The sequence below is a fragment of the Mustela lutreola genome, chromosome 4 (genome assembly GCF_030435805.1).
Source record: "Mustela lutreola isolate mMusLut2 chromosome 4, mMusLut2.pri, whole genome shotgun sequence".
Taxonomy (NCBI): Eukaryota; Metazoa; Chordata; class Mammalia; order Carnivora; family Mustelidae; genus Mustela; species Mustela lutreola.
Window position 1 is genome coordinate 197,726,051 of NC_081293.1, and position 19,635 is coordinate 197,745,685.

At 41.4% G+C, this 19,635-nt stretch overlaps 1 protein-coding gene across 13 annotated transcripts in view; it reads right to left on the reverse strand.

Moving 5' to 3' along the window:
- Positions 1–19,635, reverse strand: part of KMT2C (lysine methyltransferase 2C) — a 270,064-nt gene that overhangs the window by 43,492 nt on the left and 206,937 nt on the right. For 10 of the 13 annotated variants that reach the window (XM_059172325.1, XM_059172320.1, XM_059172327.1 and 7 more), the window contains exons 26-36: positions 18,855–18,985; positions 15,016–15,196; positions 11,633–11,737; positions 10,147–10,284; positions 9,934–9,966; positions 9,680–9,829; positions 6,488–6,620; positions 6,024–6,238; positions 4,134–4,207; positions 2,463–2,645; positions 206–2,089 (exon numbers count right to left, since the gene is read on the reverse strand). In XM_059172325.1, coding sequence (XP_059028308.1) covers positions 206–2,089; positions 2,463–2,645; positions 4,134–4,207; positions 6,024–6,238; positions 6,488–6,620; positions 9,680–9,829; positions 9,934–9,966; positions 10,147–10,284; positions 11,633–11,737; positions 15,016–15,196; positions 18,855–18,985 — 3,227 coding nt within the window. The remainder of the gene's footprint in view (positions 1–205; positions 2,090–2,462; positions 2,646–4,133; positions 4,208–6,023; positions 6,239–6,487; positions 6,621–9,679; positions 9,830–9,933; positions 9,967–10,146; positions 10,285–11,632; positions 11,738–15,015; positions 15,197–18,854; positions 18,986–19,635) is intronic. The other 3 variants (XM_059172331.1, XM_059172328.1, XM_059172332.1) reach the window with 2 other exon arrangements.

The window sequence follows — 19,635 nt, forward strand, 5'->3', positions numbered from 1 at the left end:
ACAAATTCATGAAGATCAAAAATAAGATGCAGAATATATCAAATTCAACCGCATTAATTTTACCAATTTCATTTTTCTTTTGTAGTATGACAAACTCTACAAAGATAAACTTTAACATCTGTGTAGAAATTACTCAGTTTGTGAAATGAACAGCTTTCTCAAGTAATACACTTAGAACACCTGTGAAGATAGGATGCGTTTTTACCTGTCTCAATTTCTCTGTCTCTGCTTGTGACATATTTACGGTATTCTGTGTATCAGTGACTCCTGAAGTGGGTACAGGTCCAGGAAGATGGGAGACACCAGAAAACTGTTGGCTTTGAGAAGTCATCGGAGAGTGTGAAGGCGCACTGAAGCTCCCCTCCGAGCCAGGCCTTGACTGATCAACAGTATCGTGTGTGACTTGACTTGTTCCAAAAGAGTCAGACTGAGATCTCGGAGTCATTGGAGGCTGATCATAGGGGTCGCGAGTAGCAGATGGGGAGACTCGGCTAAACGTGTCTGAAATACCAGGTCCAGGTGGCCTAGGCGTTTGGGAACATGCATCAGGTGGCCTTATTAATGGGCCAGACAAAGCTGCTCCTCGATTCTGTGCTGCTTGCAGGAAAGGATCCTGATTTGGCATGAGGACTGGTCTTGTCATCGAGGACCTAGTAAAACCCTCCGAAATCCTTGGCCTTGGTGTTGCTGGTGGCTGAGAGTAAGGAACAGAAATCCCAGGTCTTGGTGTTCCAGGGGCATGGGCATACGGATCCGCATGCCTCTGATTAGCCGCAGATGTAACAAACAAGTCCGCCTGTGCAGACGGCCTCGGGGTTGGTGGCTGCTGACTGTAAGGGTCAATCGTGGTGGGCCGGGGGGTTCCAGGAGGTTGAGAGTAAGGGTCTGGATTGGAGCGAGACGTTCCCGAGGGTTGGGAATAAGAATCTACAACAGGTCGTGGAGTTCCTGGGGGTTGGGAATATGGGTCCTGAGATGTTGGCCTTGATATGGTTCCAGGCTGGGAAAAAGCCCTTGAAGGATGAGCAAAAGATTCATTCATCGCCGGATGTGGGGTGAGGGGAGGCTGACTATATGGGTCACTTGACTGGTTATGAGGAAAGTTATCTACAGGTCTTGGTGTTAAAGCAGGCCTTTCATAAGGATCAACAGACAATCGCCTTGGTGGCTGTGACCCGGGTCCATAGGGATCCTGGGCAGATGGAGGGGGCTGCAGTGGAGTCTTAAAAGGTCCAGGACCCCCATCAAGAGAGGCAGGTGTCAACAAGGGTCGTGCGTACGGGTCAGCTATCCGCTGTCTTTGAAATACATCTGTCCTCGGAGATGGTTTAGTAAAGTGGTCATTGGTTCCAGCTGCAAGAGGACCTTTTGCAGTTTGCTCGGAAACTACGGGGGATCGGGGGAGGCCCAAGGGTTTGGGAAACTGATCTGTCATCATGGGTCTGGGTGTGTCTGGAGGCTTTGCATAGGGGTCACTATTCGTTGTAGAGGAAGAACATACATCTCTGACTGGGGACGGCCTATTTGCTGTTGTTTCACTCATCTGAGGAGGCCTAGAGACTGAAGGCAGAGGGGCACAGCTGTCCGCCAGCGTGGCAGAGTTTCTTCTGGAAAAACTATGGCCCCCAGGAGGTGGTCTTGGGGTACCAACCATTTTCGCGTAAGGATCCATTGGAGATGGCGGTCGCGAGTGAGAGGCTCCCGGCGAGAACACCTGCGGGGAGGCCGGCTGACAGGCCTGAGGCTGCGGCAGGCCCTCCTGCAGGGGCACACGGGCCGGGGCGGCCGCCGGAGGAGGGGCCTGTGGTTTTACAAACACGTCGTCCGAAGGCGCAGAGGTGGGGGTGCCGGGGAGCTGCTTCGCAAACAGGTCTTTATGGAACGAATGCGCGGGAGACACACTTCCGTTGCCAGGCTGCGGGGTCAGGGGGCTCTGCATCCCACTGCTGGGTGTGTCCGAGCCGGAAGGGGCCAGGAGGGGCTGTGCCCCGAGCTGCTGCTGCTGCTGCTGCTGCTGCTCGTTCTTGACCTGCTCAAGCTTCTGCGTGGCTTCGATCTTGGCCTGCTGCTTGCTCTTCTGGCGCATTTGCTGTGGGGCAGGAGAGAGAAAGCGACCGCGTGGTTGAGAAAAAGAACGTAATGGTCACGGGAGGAAAAAAGCGACAGAAAATTCATTTGTTTGATGCCATCCATCACCAGACGGGGCCTGTATCAGATCACAAACTCCCAAAGAGGAGCTGTGATCATGCATCGCATCCCGCTTGCGCGCGCGGGCCGCAACACATGGTCCACGAGGTTTCCATGACCTCCCAACGTCCACTTACTGAAGAAGGGCAGCCTACTTTCATCTCATTTTCTTACTCTAATAAGAACTATCTCCTGAAATAATGGCATGAGCTGCTGTCCTCTCCAACAGTAAAAATGCAATTTAGAAGCAAATGATTAAAAACAAAAACACACACCTGTCTAAATTTCCATTCCTGTTCATGCTCTGATTCTCGCTGCTTCAATGGGTCTTTAAAGAGGTCTGAGTCGACGCGAGAACCGGGATCGATGCTGTCCTGCTGCTGCTGCCTCTTCAGCGGGTCATTTGACATCTGCACTTTATTAATGCGTAAAGCAGCTCTGTTGTCTCGGGCTTTTTGCTTTGGAAAAAGAAGAAGGAACTTATATTCCAACAAATGGAACATGTTTCACGGAACAAAGTAAAACTATGATAAACTTTATACAATGAAGTTGGGTTAAAGAGTTGAAAAGAGCCTCTAGGCTCTCGTGTGAAGCCTCTGGACATGGCCCCGTCTCCCCCCATGTTTAACCCACATCACCTCAGTGAAGGATGGGTTTCTATCGCTCTGTCTGCACAAGGCTAGAGAACCCAGTAATCTGTTATTTTCAATTCTAGTCTTCAAGGACCCTTCAAAAATGGAAAAATTAACCTCCCCGCCAATTGAAAGTAAAGAAAAATATCTAATCAATCCTCTAAAATCTAAAATCTGGAATTTGAAGCTTAGCATTAAAGAAAATAGTGAGAAACACTAAAAATATCCTGGCTTTACCTTACCACAGTCAAGTTGAAAGAAAACAAGGCATTACCAACACATCAAAAACATTATTTTGCTTTACCCAAACATTCATTATCTCTAACAATATATGCACTGAAAGCCAAGTTGGAAAATAAATGCATATATTTTTCAAAACAATAATGTCCATTTAATAAGCTTTAAAAGGGAAGCCGGGATTTGGATGAAGCTGAAAACCTTAATCGGGCTCTTTGGGAGAAAATAATTCACCATCTAAACTGTGACCCGTATTATAAAATATCCTATTTCTCACAAAGGTTGTGTTTCAAAAGCTCCTTAAAGGTGTCCAGGTATGTCTCTTACAAAATACACAAAACAAACATCTTCATTAAACTTAACACACACAAAAAGCTTATTGTAGAAGAAACTGAGGCACACTAACGTAGCCTCAAAAATTAGTACTCTTTCGAAGAGATGAAACTATTTTTAAGTGAAATGAGGGGCAACTGAGTGGCTCAATGGGTTAAGCCTCTGCCTTCAGCTCAGGTCATGATCTCAGGGTCCTGGGATCCAGCCCCGCATCAGGCTCTCTGCTCAGCAGGGATTCTGCTTTTCCCTGTACGAGCTCTCCCTCCCTCAAATAAATAAATAAAATCTTTTTTCTAAAAAAGTGAAACGAATTAAATATGCTCCTAAAATAACTGATTTCAATCTTCAATATCATGGTTCTAATTAGCCAGCTTATGAAAGGCATAATAAATTAGGAAATCACTATAAAAACAAAGCTGTTTATTAATTGTGCAAGTATTAAGATGTATATTGTGCAATGGGAAATCTTTTTATTAACCCAAGACAACAAAAGTAAGGTTTAGGTATTGTATATACTTAATATAGGGATGCCTGGGTGGCTCAGTCAGTTAAGTAAGTGCCTGCCTTCGGCTCCGGTCATGATCCCAGGACCCTGGGATGGAGTCCCACACTGGGGTCCTTGCTCAGCGGGGAGCCTGCTTCTCCCTTTGCCTGCGTCTCCCCTTGCTTCTGCACTCTAACAATTAAATAAAATCTTAAAAAAAAAAAAAAAAGAATCTGATACATGGGAGTTTTGGTAAATACCACGTAAGGTGCTCTTTCCTGTGAGCTGGCTTTTCTCCACAGCTTGGCAATCTGCTTCACTCTGGTAGTCCAGTCTGCAACAGAAAAGCACGGTACACACATTTCCAGAGCCAAGGTCAGGACGCATCACCATGCGGTGCTGACAGACAACTTAGTCTGGCTACGTTCTCCTAAAATGGGTGGCCTTAAGTTCAGTTCTTTGTGCGGCATAAAGTTCCAGGCACAGAGTAGGCCAAACAAATATCTGCTAAATGAAGTGTTGCCTTATTAACCATCTCACTAGAGAATGGGGAAGCTTTTAAATCAAATGGGCTAAGCTGCCAAGATTAAGTTAAGCCAAATGTAACACGTTCCCTCAACCATGTAGAGGCTACTAGACAGAACCAAACCTAAGAGTTTTATAAAATATCTGTACTCAAGAGAAGTCTATTAATCTGACCAAAAGAAGTAATCATAATTATAAATAAGAATCTCACCAGCATTTGTGCACAACAAACATATGGAAAACTAACAATTTCAAATCATTTCTATGAAATTCATAGTGTCAGGACAGTAAACAAAGTGAAATATGGTGAAATCAACAGTGATAAATGTAGAAATGATTAAGCCATTAAAAAAAAAAAAGTTTTAAGAAAGCCAATGAAGATGGTGACATAGCAACAGCCTTAACATGTTAACTCATGGGGTTCTAGAATCACATAATAAAAATCACATAATAAAATTACTTAAAAAAATATCATAGTTCTACTATGGACATTGATCCAAAGTGACGTAATAGAGCCAGATATGCTCATCTATAAACAGCCAATGAAGGTGGGATAAAACAGTATTTGAGAAGTATGTATATTCCTTTACTAGACAACCCTGTACTACACCACTGATTTTTATTGTTCTGTAAGATAGCATTTATTTCTATACAGAATGAATAAAGTAGCACAAAAAGACACCTGAAAGACAGATGTCATCTTTAAGAAAATCCACTTCTGGGTAACCCCCAGGTTATTTAAAAGAGCTATAAGCTGGGTTGCCTGGGTGCCTCAGTGGGTTAAAGCCTCTGCCTTCGGCTCAGGTCATGATCCCAGGGTCCTGGGATCGAGCCCCACATCCAGCTCTCTGCTCTGCGGGGAGCCTGCTTCCTCCTCTCTCTCTGCCTGACTCTCTGCCTACTTGTGCTCTCTGTCAAATAAATAAATAAAAATAAACAAAAATTTAAAAAAATTTTTTAAAAAGCATTATATGCTGGTAGCAGGGAAACAACTCTAAGACAGAGTGTAAATAACGTTTTCTATCCTGGTCTGTCTGGCAACATGAACTCACCATAATTAACCAATGTTGCTTAAAAATATTCTATAAATGACATACTATTAATCTAAACAGTTCATCCTCTGGTTAAGCAGAATTTTCAAAAATGGTATCTTTATACTATCCAACTTTTTTCAAACAGGCTGGACTGTTGGGGAAAGGGGCAAATACTACTGAGTTAGCTTGGTTGGGCACAGACTCTGAGAATGGGGTCTGATTGAGCCTAACTGTACTCTTGACTACATGTTGAGTTCCTGTTCTGGATTTTTTTTTTTTTTTTTTTTGGTAGAGTTACACATGTAACACAACACTGAGTTTCACATTTAGGACTGCTAAGGGTAGGAAAATAGATTATTTCATTAACTGAAATTAACTTTTAGGAAATATGCAAAGGGATACAGGGTCTAGGCCTGAGAAAATGCTAGATCTTTCTAGACACCTATGGGGTCTTCACATGGCATGCAGTCGTACCTGATGAAATTTAGTGTTGATACACAGTCTTTCTACTACAGTAACAAAAAAACAATCAGGCACTGCACATGCAGGAAAGCTGGTAACACAGACAGCAATACTATATCCATGAATTACCAGGGAATTCCTCCTTCAGGCTGGGGAAATTAATGTTTGTGTAGAGAACGGGTGCTACTGTAGCCATTTCTCCCAGCGCCTCCTCCTTCTCCCACTTCAGTGTACTTCTCTGGGCGTTTGACATTGTATCGTTTTCTCCTTCCCCCGTGGGAGCTGATGATGTCCAGGAGCTGTTAGGATCACTTGCCATTGGATTAAATGCTGGATTTTTATCCCTGGGAAATAATAAATAACTTGACTTCATATACATAAAATTACTTTCTAAATACTATGGTCAAGTACAATTTCCTTAAGACCTCTTCTTATTACAAAGTAGATAACATGTTAGATAATTTTTAGCAAAGATCCTAATATATGTAACATACACTTATACAGTACAAAGCAACGTAAGATAGACCAATTAACATTTTTATAATAAAAATTACTGCAACTTAAGTTTCCATGGAAAACGAAGCCTATGATACCTGGCATCAGCATAAGGAGACTGTGTGATGGCAGAGAAAGTTCCCAAGCCACTTCCTGGAGGCAAAGAATTGTGCGGGAGATGCGGACTGGGCCCGAGAAGGCCATTCATGAGTGGCATCCGGGAAAAAACATCTTTAAAGAAGAAAACAACAATTCAGTTGGCATATCATTCATAAATAACTTTTAAAAAGCAGCTTATTTTTGAGTATTATTTCCAAAGAAACATTCCTAGCACTCTTTAAAAGTAGGCTTTTTATTTCAATATGAAGCTAAAATATTGCACAAAGAGTAATTTTTGGTTAAACTGTTTTGCAATAGGGTCTTTGTACTTTTCCCTACTTCCTCACAGTGTACTGCAGAGAGCATGTGTGTTGGAGCTGGACAGCCTTGGGCTTGGAGCTTGATTTCTGCTGCCCGTTAAAAAAGAGTCAGTTACTGCTTCTACAGCATGAAGCTACTCTGTGACGTCACTGTCACAACGGATGGGCCTTCCCAGCACGGTGCCTGGTGTGCGGTGAGCTACTCCTTACGTGTCAGCTCCACAGAAAGAATGACTCTGCAGCAAATGCTAGTAAATTTCATCAAATATTCTTTCTCTTCTTCATTCAAAATTTACAAACAGATGGTTCTTTATATTTTACCCCTGTTGGTGTTAATACAAAAAAACCATCCGTGATTCTTAAGCTGGTATGTGGTCTAAAATTATTTGGAACAAGCAATATTTCATCTACCATTATCAAGCAGATGATCATTGTTAAAAATACATACATTCTGTTCTGGGCCTCATTTTCATCACGTGCGTGCAGTTTCAACCCACACACATTTTAACTCTCCTTCCAGCTTATTTATAAGCTTCAAATCTCTAATCATCTTCTTCCTAAACAGCTAGTAGCCAAACCGTAGTAAGACCACCATGTGCATCCCCTAACTCTCCTCAAGCAGGTAACTCCAACTTTGAGTATTATGATCCTCTGCTGGTCCGAACTATTGAGGAACAGCCAACAGCCGGCTGTACCTTCAGAAACCTCCTCCCAATCTAGAGACCGACTCTGGAGTAGTAAGTGCATGGCCTCTGTTGCACACCCAGAATAACAGTAGGAGACCCACGTCTACATCAACGATCAATTATACAAATGGATATACAGTTATAGAGTTGGCTAATATTTTGCCCAATTGGTGTAATGACAGAGAACTCCTAACAAGGACTTTGTCATGCCGTTAGAATAAAGAACCACCAGGAGCCGCTTCTCACCCACAAGTCTGGAACCGCATAACGTCCTGTCACCTAAACCAGACCCTCTAACTGGAACAACTCCGAGTTTAGACGTCTCCAGTTCTTACGGGAGGACACTGGGATGGATTACCACAGGCTTTCAGGATTCTGTCCCAAGGACTTCCTACAAGCTATCTGACTTCCCATCTAGGGCTTATTCTACTAAGTGCTGGAGCTGGACCCTCTGGATTGGAACACAACAGTGACAAGTGTCTCAGGACATCTATGTTCCCTTCAAGGAGGAGATCAGGGAACAACATTTCTGCTTTTATCCCAAGCAGAATGTTACCTCTATTTTCAGTTTCAATGAAAAGTAGGCTCCATTAAGGAGTGTTAAGATTTGATTGAAAAATCTCAAATGTCTTTCATGTAATTAAGAGAAACAAAAGCTTCTTTATTGATAATGACAATGTGATCCATGTCAGCACTATCTTAACCGCAACATGACCATATCGAACCCTTCCATAATACTAGTTTATGAAGCATCTCCCTATATGCCAAGCACTGTTCTGAAAGCTTTGCATGTATTACCTGTTGGATCCTCACCACCACCTAGGAAATGGGTTATCATGAGCTGCTGTGAGATTGAGTCCCCCTTCGGGCTCTGAGCTGGGTACGCAGGCTGCTAAAGAGTCTCTCTCCCTCTCATCCTCTGCGCCTACCCTCTTCCCCTACCCACGAGCACATGCCCGCTCTCAAAAAATAGCATCTTTGATTTGGTTTGATTTCTAAAATCCTTATTTTCCATTTCAGAAAACATGGAGATACGGGTTTTTTAATATGCTGAGAAGAGAAATACTGAAGTGTTGCACTCTTAATCATTAAGGAAACATATGGGAACAATTAAGACAAGAAGCACTTATGATGAGTCTATTTTATCCAAATGTAAATCACATGTTTAGTCTAGAAAAAATTAAGGTAAATTTATGTTTAGAGGCTAAACTGGCAGAAACTAAAATATTTTAATTATGTGCATTATGACATTTTTCATGTATACACAAAATTGGTAGTCAAGAGAACATTAAATTATTTGCATATTTCAGCACTTACACAAAAACAATGTAAAGGTTAGAAAAGCATCATTCAATTCCTTAGCCCAACATACCCGCAGGAAGCAGTAAGAACAGGGTGCGGAGACGGGACCCTGCGCTCCCATCACCAAGCACCACATCACCCCACGGGACTCCAACCACCCCCACGGAGAGTCCCACACCTGTGGTGCTGGTCTCCCTCACGTACCTCCGCAAATTTTACGTCTAAGTCATCCAATTTCAGCTCTCCAAAAACATGGAGAAATTAGATTATCTGGCAACTAGTTACAAGTAGGTAGAAGAAAACTGACCAAAGACAGATTTCTACACAATTAGAGATCTGAAGTTGACAGTGGAAAAATGTGGCAGATTTACTCTGAAAGGATGCGCTGAGCACACACTCCATGGGGGCACAGACAGTGATGGGGAGAGATATGACCCAGCCTTCAAGGAGCTCACGGTCTCAAGGAAAAACTGTAACTATCCAAAAACCATTAACTATCCAAACAGGCATCCACAGCTGTGCCATCTGCCACAACGGAAAGACAGGGCCATGTGTGCAGGTGGCAATCTGCTGACTCGGGATATGGCAGGGAAGCCGAGGCCGGGCAGCCAGGTGCAGGGGGTCAGTCTCCAAATGTGTGTGCAGGAAGGGCTGACGGAAGGGGAGCCAGATGGGCGCGGTCTCCCCACTGCCAGTCAAGACAGCAAAAGAACACTGGTCACAAAGTAGATCCCAGAGGGCTGGGAAAGTTCATGGGGGTAGGGGAGTGACTGAGATAAATTCAAATTAAGTGCTGTTCCATGGCCACAAAAGAGGGTTTTCTGCTTTCGGGACAGGCTGATTTGCTTCAGCAACAGCACAGAAACTGCACGAGGGTACTTACGAAACTTTTCTAGAGGTGACGTACCCGGACTGTGTATGGGCACCAGCTGCGGCGCTGGGGGCGGGGGAGGCGGCGGAAACGCGGCCGGCTGAGCGGCTGCAGGACTCAGCACAGCGGTGAACAAGTCTTCGACATCCTTCCCTCCAAGCTCTGTGACACAGAATGACAGTGACAGTAAGATTAAAGCAAAAGACTATCGGAGCCCAAGTGCACGGAATGCCATTTTCATAGACTCAAAGTACACAAACGAGTACCTGGAATTTTATATAACTTCCCAAGAATCGCTCCTAGGATAAAACAGAAACACAAATATTAACAACTACCACGTCAACGTACTGACACAATACAGCATCTGACACAGAAATGATCAGGAGAGAAGTTCAATGATAAAGAAGCATGCAGCAATCTTTGAAAATCATATTTACTCAAGTCTTTTAGAAAGCCTAGATGTAGGGCAAATATTTTACCATCTGTGACCATCTTGTCTAGCTCAGGACTAAGGATTCCGTCCAGCTGCTCTTCACTTAACGGCCGGGAGCCTGGATTGACACTTGGCTGGGGCAAAGAGGCCGGGTCACCAGCAACAGGACCAATATCTATTCCGGCTGGAGGAGCAAAGTCAACAGATTACAAGTGCATTCCGAATATTCACATAAAATGCACAGCACTATTTACCTGCATCAACATACAACAATACAATTAAAACAGAGCAATGAAAAGTTTGTAGTTCTAAATTAATCATGGTTCTTATATCAATTTGAATGGTCAATCGGTAAAAATCAGGCACAATGTAAACTTAGGTGCCACTTAAAGTTGTACTTTAATCAAAGTAAATACATTTCCTGAGGAACAGAAGGACACACGTGGTTCTAAACTTCCACAAAAAATAAGCACTACATCATTAATAGTAACCTACAAGAAGATCTGATACGTAGTATTTAATATGTAAGTGATTGCTTTAGCTTGGAATTAGTAATTTCCAATGTATAGTTCAACAATCACCTGTAGTGTGTGACACAGGAGGGACAGACTTTCACAAAAATTAATGCTCTAAAATTCTCAATGTTTAGTCAACATTATCCTTCTGTGAATAATTTCGACCACAGATCATATTTTGGAAATATTCTGTAGTCACAAAACAAGATATAGATTATATTTATAACATACCATGGTTTATTTCATACAAACTGGTTTCCAGGCAAAACGCACATTGAAAAGTGGTCTACCGTCTACTTTATCATGCTCTCAGTACTACTACCATTAAAAACTAAAATTTAGTCTGCCCTTATATACTTTTGTATTAGGAACTAACTCTATAACACGTGGGTAATACTATAAATTACACAAAAAGAAGAATAAAACCATTCATTAAAAAAACAAAAGGACTAGTGACAAAGTCATCCACAGCACAGCACAGCCGTACTGGGCTTTAGCTGCCCCCACAAAGGGAAAAGCGAGGGTGGATTAGTGACAAATTAGCACTCTAACAGAACGCATGCACCTACAGGTTGTTTCAGCTGGAATCACTATAGAAAAGACTACGTCTAGTCAGCCGTCACCCATGGCTGTTTCTTACCAAACGGAAAAGGTGAGCTCTCAACCTGGAAAGTGCATAAATGAAGACCTACAAGACCCAAACCGAATAAATGGAGGGTTACCACAGGAGGGGAGGTGAGAGTCACGCAAACAAAGAAGAAACAGGACACAGCAAGACTGCAGGGCAACAAGCCTGAAGTCTGATGCCATCAGAAAGACGACAGAAATTAACTTGCTATCTCCTCTCCTAAAGCAAAGGGGCTGAGGTAGATCAAATAAAATGATGAGTTCGTTGACAAGCCAAAACAAACTTTCTTTCCATTTCAGAAGACTAAACTTATTCCACACACACAAGCACACACACATGCCTTTCACCGTATCATTAAACAGACACTAGACAAATACAGACATAGATACCTGAATGATCAACTGATTTTGCAAGGTCATCGGAAATTATTCCAAGAATGTCATCATCTGTGTTTAAGACTTCAGAAATATCAGCTAAGGGGTCATCAGTCGTACCTAAGCATAGCAAGTATATTTTTAAAGTCTCAATATTGTCCTAGACATTAAGTTCTAAAACACACTCACTCGTTCAACCATTCACTAAACATCTAAACTACAGCAGATACGGAGTTAAGTGCTAGAATCGTAAGATTATTACTTCTAAAGTAAGGAATTTTTCAAAGAAAACACACACCTGCGTGTTGAATAAAAAAACATTAAAAATTAAGACTACTTTTGGTTTGTGACTGTTTGTTAACAATAAAACTTAAAGACCAATAAGAGAAATAAAGGCAATAAAAGTAAAATAGACTGCTCTAAGAAAGAAAAAAAAAATGCATTAAGAAAGTGACATTTCTAAAAGTGACATCTAGAAAATAAGACAAAGAAGATAAATACCAAAGTCAAATGCATTTAGAGATTCCTTGTAAAATATAAGGGGGTACCAGCTAGTTAGATGCCTACTTCCAACCTTGATCTTAACACTGATTAATCATTCGTGTACTTATTCAAAAATATTTCCGGACCCACAGAATCATGTCTATGGAGTACGTTAGTGGGCATTGTCCCAGCCACTGGGAATTCAGAATAACCAAAACCAAGTGCTCGCTCACTCTGTTCACTTCCTCGGAGGGAGCCAGCAAATACGTAACAGCAGTGTCCGTGCTACGAAGATAACAGTAAGGACAAAGGATTCAGAGTAAGATGTGGAGATGATAAAGTATTAGATAAAGTGGTCAGGGAAGACCATTTAAAGGACATGACCAAGGATTAATGTAAATGAGTAAGGGAGTAAGATGCATAAAGATGGAGAGAACCCTCCAGGCAAAGGGAAAAGCAGACAGAAAGACGGAAGCAGGAGGGGTTTGGCCAAGTGTGGTCTGCGTGGTTGACTCCGGCAGTGAAGGGAAGGAGGGTAGGAAATAAAGGCAGCTGAAGTGAGATTCCGTGTGGTTTACTAAGTCGTGGTGCAGGCTGAGCTCCATTCGGAAACAGAAAGCAGAACGGGAACTTGTCGGAAGGCGGAGAGCGGAGGGGGCAGGAGAGTTCTCTGAAAGGGAGAGCGCTGGCTTCGGGGTGTACAACAGACTGGGCGAGGGGGCGTAGGGAGCGCTGGCAGCAGGACAGGCCTGCAGACCTCTCAAGAGGCTGCTGCTGTAGTCCAGTGAGAGGTGGTCACACCAGGCACTCTAGAGAGGAGCGGGAGTGGAGGTAAGACGTGGCCGACTTGGGGCTACCTCCTGAAGCAGAGACGAATCTGCGGGCGCATCTGGGGCGCGGTGTCAGATAACAGAGCCAGGAGGACTCCAAAGTTGGTTCCCAGACTCATCAGTGAGACAAAAGGCTAGCTTTAAGAACTAATATAAGAAACACCTGCATTTTTAAATCCCTGTCGACTGTGTTTTTACTTTTTATAAAAAGGGGGGAAGGGACATAAAACACATTTAAGATCCTAGATAAAATATCCCTGTAAGACACAAATAGTCTTATCCCACTTAATATACTTCTCAAATAGAATTTGTAAGAATACTTTCATTTTTCAAGCCAAAAACTAAGGTAAATTAAGTGCCCAAATATTTGTAAAGTTTTTAGAGAAATAAAATCACTTCAATATTGTCTTCTCTAGATATCTTCAGGAAAATATATCTGAAATATTTCAGGCATTGTGTGTGTTATTAAACCAATGGAATTCTACTACATAAATTACAACTAACATTTTTTCAAAAATATTTTAAAAGTGCACCCCTACTTGAAGAAAGGGATTTTTCTATCTTACCAACAAATCATTAGAACTGCTGTGATAGACAGATTATACTGAATGAGATACAACAAGCTGCTACTCATAAGCTTTCCTGTTAGAAAGGCCAGAGTAGTTCAGCTGCAGAGAATGTCCCATTCAGTCTGGGTTTTGGAACAGGTGCTATTCTGGTCCTCTCCATTCTGGCTTCACAACTGTACCATTCTCTGCAGTTTTGTGAATAGATCAATGTTTTTCCTACCACAATATGTCTTCTGCCCAACTTCAGTTCTCTTCCTCATAAAAACTCAAGTGAAAGTAAATTCTAGTTAAGTTTTTAAATGGCTAGTCAAGATTTTTACAGGAAGATATCCTTCCATTAAGATACTTTTTGATGGATCCACAAGTCTTTTGCTATATATTAACAATATACTGACTTGGTAAGAGCAGGTGAGCACTTAAAGCAACAGAATCAAAGTAAAAGTAAAATGATCTAAGATAAACAAAAACCATGGCCTTAGACCAGTGTTTAACTTCCGCACTGCCAACAAGAAGACTGACATCTTGTATGTGCGCAAAAGCCGGTAAGACTGCTTCTAATTATTTTGAGAAATTAAAATAAAAGCCTGTATGCCAACCCAGGGTAATGCCAAGTTAACAGAGCTGTAATATATCAAAAGTCATCTCTCAGTAAAAGGTCAGCTTAAGATCATTTTCCAAATTGAGTTTATCAAATTCACTGAGTTTAAAAAAGGTAATCAATAGTAAAAGGGGAAGGTTGTCAGAAAAACAATATACGACTGATAGTAAGATAAAAATCTACAAGTGGGGCAGAAACCCTGTGATCGTAATTCCTACATACTGAACTAGTTAAACTCCTAGAGCCTTAATATCACTTTATAGGCATATTAATGTCTCAAACCTTTCCCTGCTTCTAAATAGCCCCCATGTTCACTCTACGTGAGGTAGTGGTTCTTGATCGGGGGCAGTTTTGCAGGGACATTTGGCAGTGTCTGGAGATGCTGCTGGTCATCCCGACAGGAGGACAGAGATGCTGCAAGTACCCCACGACGCACCAACAACGGCTCATCTGGCCCAAGCGGTCGGCAGTGAGAAGCGGCGACCTAACACACTGTATCCCCCTGAATCCGCGCAGACTGGCAGCCGGGTCCAGCTGCAGTATCTTCTCTTCTCCTCCCGTCTTCTGCATTTCCTTGGGTTATGTAATTAACAAAAATCCATCCCACTTAAATCAAAGGTTATTACATTTATTACTCACCGACTACGGCAAAATTACACCTCCTTACATTATCCTTAGCATATTATAAGCTGAGCATTCTCCTCTGCAGCACTCGATTTTGGCGGCAGTTACACCGACAAATTTATTTGCCAAATCCTAAAGACCTGTCAAGTACTTGCATTTACTGAATGTATATTACACTTCAAAGAAGCTGACTTTTAAAAGCATATGAGGCCAAACTAAAGCATTTCAAAGGCTTTATTACAAGGAATCCAAGTGTCACATGATAAAGAACGCATCGTAAATTATTCCACATACCGTGAGTCCCGGGTTTTGCTGGAGTTGAGGAGGAACTAAGCAGTGGATCTAAGGAAGGATCCAAGAAATTTGTGTTCATGTTTGTTTTATATGAAAGCTGAGCTGTATCTTCTGACAAATTATCTAAACTTAGCTTGTTTTGTCTACTTGTATCTAGAAGATCTTTTCCAAAGAAAGCTTCCTAGATAAAGATAAGCACATATGAAAATGACTGATTTAGTTATATAATTCTAAAATGCTAACAGGTAATTCTGCCATTTTTGACAAGAAGTAAGAAATAACACAAAAACTTGGTATTCAAGAATACAGAAATTGAATACAGAAATATATAAACAATACAGAAATAACCTGTCAATTGCTTTATACAGATGGCCCCTTATTTTAAAAGATGCTTTTGTAGTTTTACTGGAGACAAATAAAATTATGCAAATAAAATCACATACTTATGTCAAACATGTTTCTAGGAACTGCAACATAATCCAGTTAATTCCAGGAGATTAGGCAACAATTAAATTTAAAAACTGATAAAATTGTAACACTCTTGGCACTGACTCATATTTTTAAAAAAACTAGGTTTCATGAATATTATTAGTATTTATAGATTACTTGCAGAAAATAACACAACGGTTTGATCTACAGCTTTAATATTTACATACTTCAGGTAGATTTAGTAACCTCATATTGATTCACACAGCCACATTAAAGACTGAACATGCTATAAATCTGAAAGAGGGTTTTTTATAGTCATTTGAACCATACTATGTGCACAAAATTTAGTACTAAAGGCTTTTGGCTTTTTATTCACTTTCTCGTATTAACATTTCTCCATTTCAATAAACTTCCTCTACCCAAGAGACCAGTGTTTCAAGCTGAGTTGCTTACAACTAGAGAATCACTCCAAAACTTTTCAAGGATCAGTAAGAAGGGCAAAACGAAGCCCTTGGGACATGCCTCCCCCCCTTCACTTCAACCCAACAACCAGAGTAGAAGCTCTAGTCTATTTTCTGTAAGGTGGTCCTGTCTAGAAGAAGGATCCTTTGTAGAAAACAATTTTGCAGAAACTCAACACTTAATACACTCTCGCCAAAGACACATACACAGAAAAGGTTCACTGCAACATTTTTTACAATACCAAAAGTGAAAGCAGCTTCAATGTCTGTCAAAGGCATTATGACTAAACAAATTATTGATACCCAAACTATAAAACACATCAATTTTTTAAAAGGATACAGAGCTATGCTGTCAAAGAAAAGCTCTGAAATACAGTATTAAGGCAAGTTGAGTGATGTGTTCAGCAAAACATCAAATACAAGCCAAGACCATTCCCACTCGGCAAAAATAAGTTAAAGAGTGAGTTCTGGAAGGATAGCACCGAACTGTTAATAATGCTAACTTCTGCAAAGGGATGGGGAAGGAGGTATATGATGTCTCATAGAGGTGATGATCTATTTGATTTGAAATTTTCACATTTTTTAAGTGAACACACTGTTTCACTAAGAAAAATCTGAAAATCAGCAGAGTTAGAGCACCAGGTAGAGTACGATCCGCTCAAGAGGGTGTTTATCGTGAGGAAAAACCGAGAATAGCAGAGCATCTTGGAACTTGAGAGATCATTTATTTCATGCCTTTGGTGTAAGTCTGAGACTATGATTAGCAAGACCTTTTCTCTTTAAGTGACTCAGGACGACTTTAGTGCTATTTATAAGCAACGGTGTTAACATTCGTATCAATCTGATGGCTTTCTGTTAACTTTATATAAAGGAATGGCTCCATATGGCTTCAGATTTCATAATGTGACTCTCAGAACAAATTGGAGATTTTAAATGTACCACAGGGGTTCCTAAGGTCACACAGCTGCACTAGGTCTTAGGAGACCACATAAATATTTCTATTGGGTAGATTATATATTTATTAATCTTAACAGTATCAGGATAAACTTGGAAATGGCTGCTGAACTCCTGTGGGCTTTCATCACTATGTATTCCCTCAGTAGGGGAAAAACACAACCTGCTACCACGAGATGTCCAAGAAACAGCAAGCATTACAAAGGATTCCTTCACATCCCCCTGCCCGAAGAAAGGTTAGGTGTTCCTGAGGGACAGCAGAGGAAAGAATCCAGCTCAACAGATCAAGATTATAGCTGTGATCAGGAAATCAGATCCACTACTCTTAAAGCTCTTTTCCGAAGTATTTTCCCATGTTCGTAAGTAGCTAAAGAAGGCTTCGTGCCTACATACAGCCCTCTCAGAAGGTCAGCAGGAGGAGGCAGAGGTGGAGAAGCAGGTCATGTGCTCAATATTCTCAAGAAAGGGAGGGGAAGGGGATGAGAGGAACCAAACAGGATGTGATGAAAGGCCAGATCTCCTGACCAGTAAAATGACTATTACATGTTTAAAAAGGTGGTACACAGGATGAATGGGTATTTGAAGGGAATCTGGGGAAAATAAAACATTTCTTAAAGAAAGCCAACATGGGGGCGCCTGGGTGGCTCAGTGGGTTAAAGCCTCTGCCTTCGGCTCAGGTCATGATCCCAGCATCCTGGGATCGAGCCCCGCATCAGGCTCTCTGCTCAGCAGGGAGCCTTCTTCCCCCTCTCTCTGCCTGCCTCTCTGCCTACTTGTGATCTCTGTCTGCCAAATAAATAAATAAAATATTAAAAAAAGAAAGAAAACCAACACGTATGGCACAAGTTCACACTTCCTATTCAATACTCCAACATTGCTGGGCACACAGATGGCAAAGAGAATGAGATCAAATCGCTAACTGGTAGCACAGTGGAATTCAAACTTGGGATGTCATTCCAGCCTTAAAAGCCCCACTCTAAGATATTAGCTAATAAAAACTTCTACTTATATGTATTACTACATACTGTACACTATGCTTAAAAGTTTTATTAAACACAGAAGACATTTTTTACTCAAACGAGTATTTGATTTTTATACTTCTAATCTACCAGAAACGAAAACTGAAAAAGCTGGATGCTAGCTGAATGGGTATGTATTTTAAAACCAGTAAGAGCCAACTGGAAAATAAAGGTAAAAAACTAATAACTGCAACGCAAGCAACAAAGCAGTATCTTTGCAGGCCGTTATTCCATGGGAGGAACAGACCAGATGGAGACCCCGTGATGGTCTGCTCCAATGCCACTTCCACACCTGAAGGCAGAGGACCAGCCCCGCCCTATCTCTAGTATCGGGCCTTCTGCAGACAGCATCGCGTGGTTTGGAACTCATCCAAACCACGCGATGTGCCTTCACGCTTACAGATTAGCTAGAGGAAATTCTACTTTCATGCAGCCTCCACCTAGAAAACCATGTCTTCACGTTGAGGGATGTTTTTTTTGATGTGTATTTTAGAAAACAAAAACAATTCCACTTAAAGGTTTGGATCCCTGATCTCTAAAAGTGGTGAACAGTGGTTAAGGCTGTAACTTGGCTGCTATAAAGCCATCTTTATTCACTGAATGTGTCACTCTGACCTGTACTGGCCGAGGGAGCTGTCGTCCGTGGGACGTGGGTGTGGGGAGCACACAGGTGCGAATGGTTTGGAAGAATGAGCTTTCCCTAGTTCAAAATGTCCTTTATGTCTTATGAAATATTCAGAAGTAAGAAAACTGGGACAGAAAAGAACTTCATGAATAGTATCAAGGCACAAAAGAGATAAAATTTTGTGGGCCTCTGAAAGGTTAAAAAAAAAAAAAAAAAAAAAAAAAAAGCACTTATAATAATGAATTAAAACAAGTAAAACATTAACAAAGTAATAAAACTTTTCCCAAAACTCAATACATCACATCTCTTTCGTTCATCAACTACAGAACATAAGGTAAAGCGAAGCATTACTTGTAAATAGGCAGGGAACGTTTCTTCGAGCTTATTTTTCCGTTTTCGGTATCTCTTCTTTATTTTTTCAGTGTTTTCAGTAACAGAAACGGATTCGTCAACTAGAGCATCCGGTAAGTGCTCGCTCCAGCCTGAAACAGCATGAAACAGCAGTCACATCTGTAAGTTTGTGGTATTTAAAGTTTTCAGACAAATACACCCAAAGTAACTTTATAGCTTAGCAACATACACTCAAGATCCATATAAACAAACAAGTTTTTTTTCTTTCTCTCCAGTTTTATTGAGATATAATTGGCATACAACACTGTAAGTTTAAGGTATACAGCAGGACTTGACCAAGACGCTTTTTCACAAAAATATGTCAAAGCAAGTTTATTAGTAAGTTTTAAGTATCACTAAAAATACAACGCATGTCTATTTAGTATCAATATGAGCTTACTATTGTCTCTCTTTTTTTTTTTTTTTAAAGATTTTATTTATTTATTTGACAGAGAGAGATTACATGTAGGCAGAGAGGCAGGCAGAGAGAGAGAGGAGGAAGCAGGCTCCCTGCTGAGCAGAGAGCCCCATGTGGGACTCGATCCCAGAACTCTGGGATCATGACCTGAGCTGAAGGCAGCGGCTTAACCCACTGAGCCACCCAGGCGCCCCCTTACTATTGTCTCTTAAGGAGCATTTCCTTACTTGCAGAGCAGTAAATTGTTTTAACATCAACAGTGTGTTAAAAATTAAAATAATGAAAATCACATGCTCCTGAGCCTGGGGAAAATGGTTACTCGTA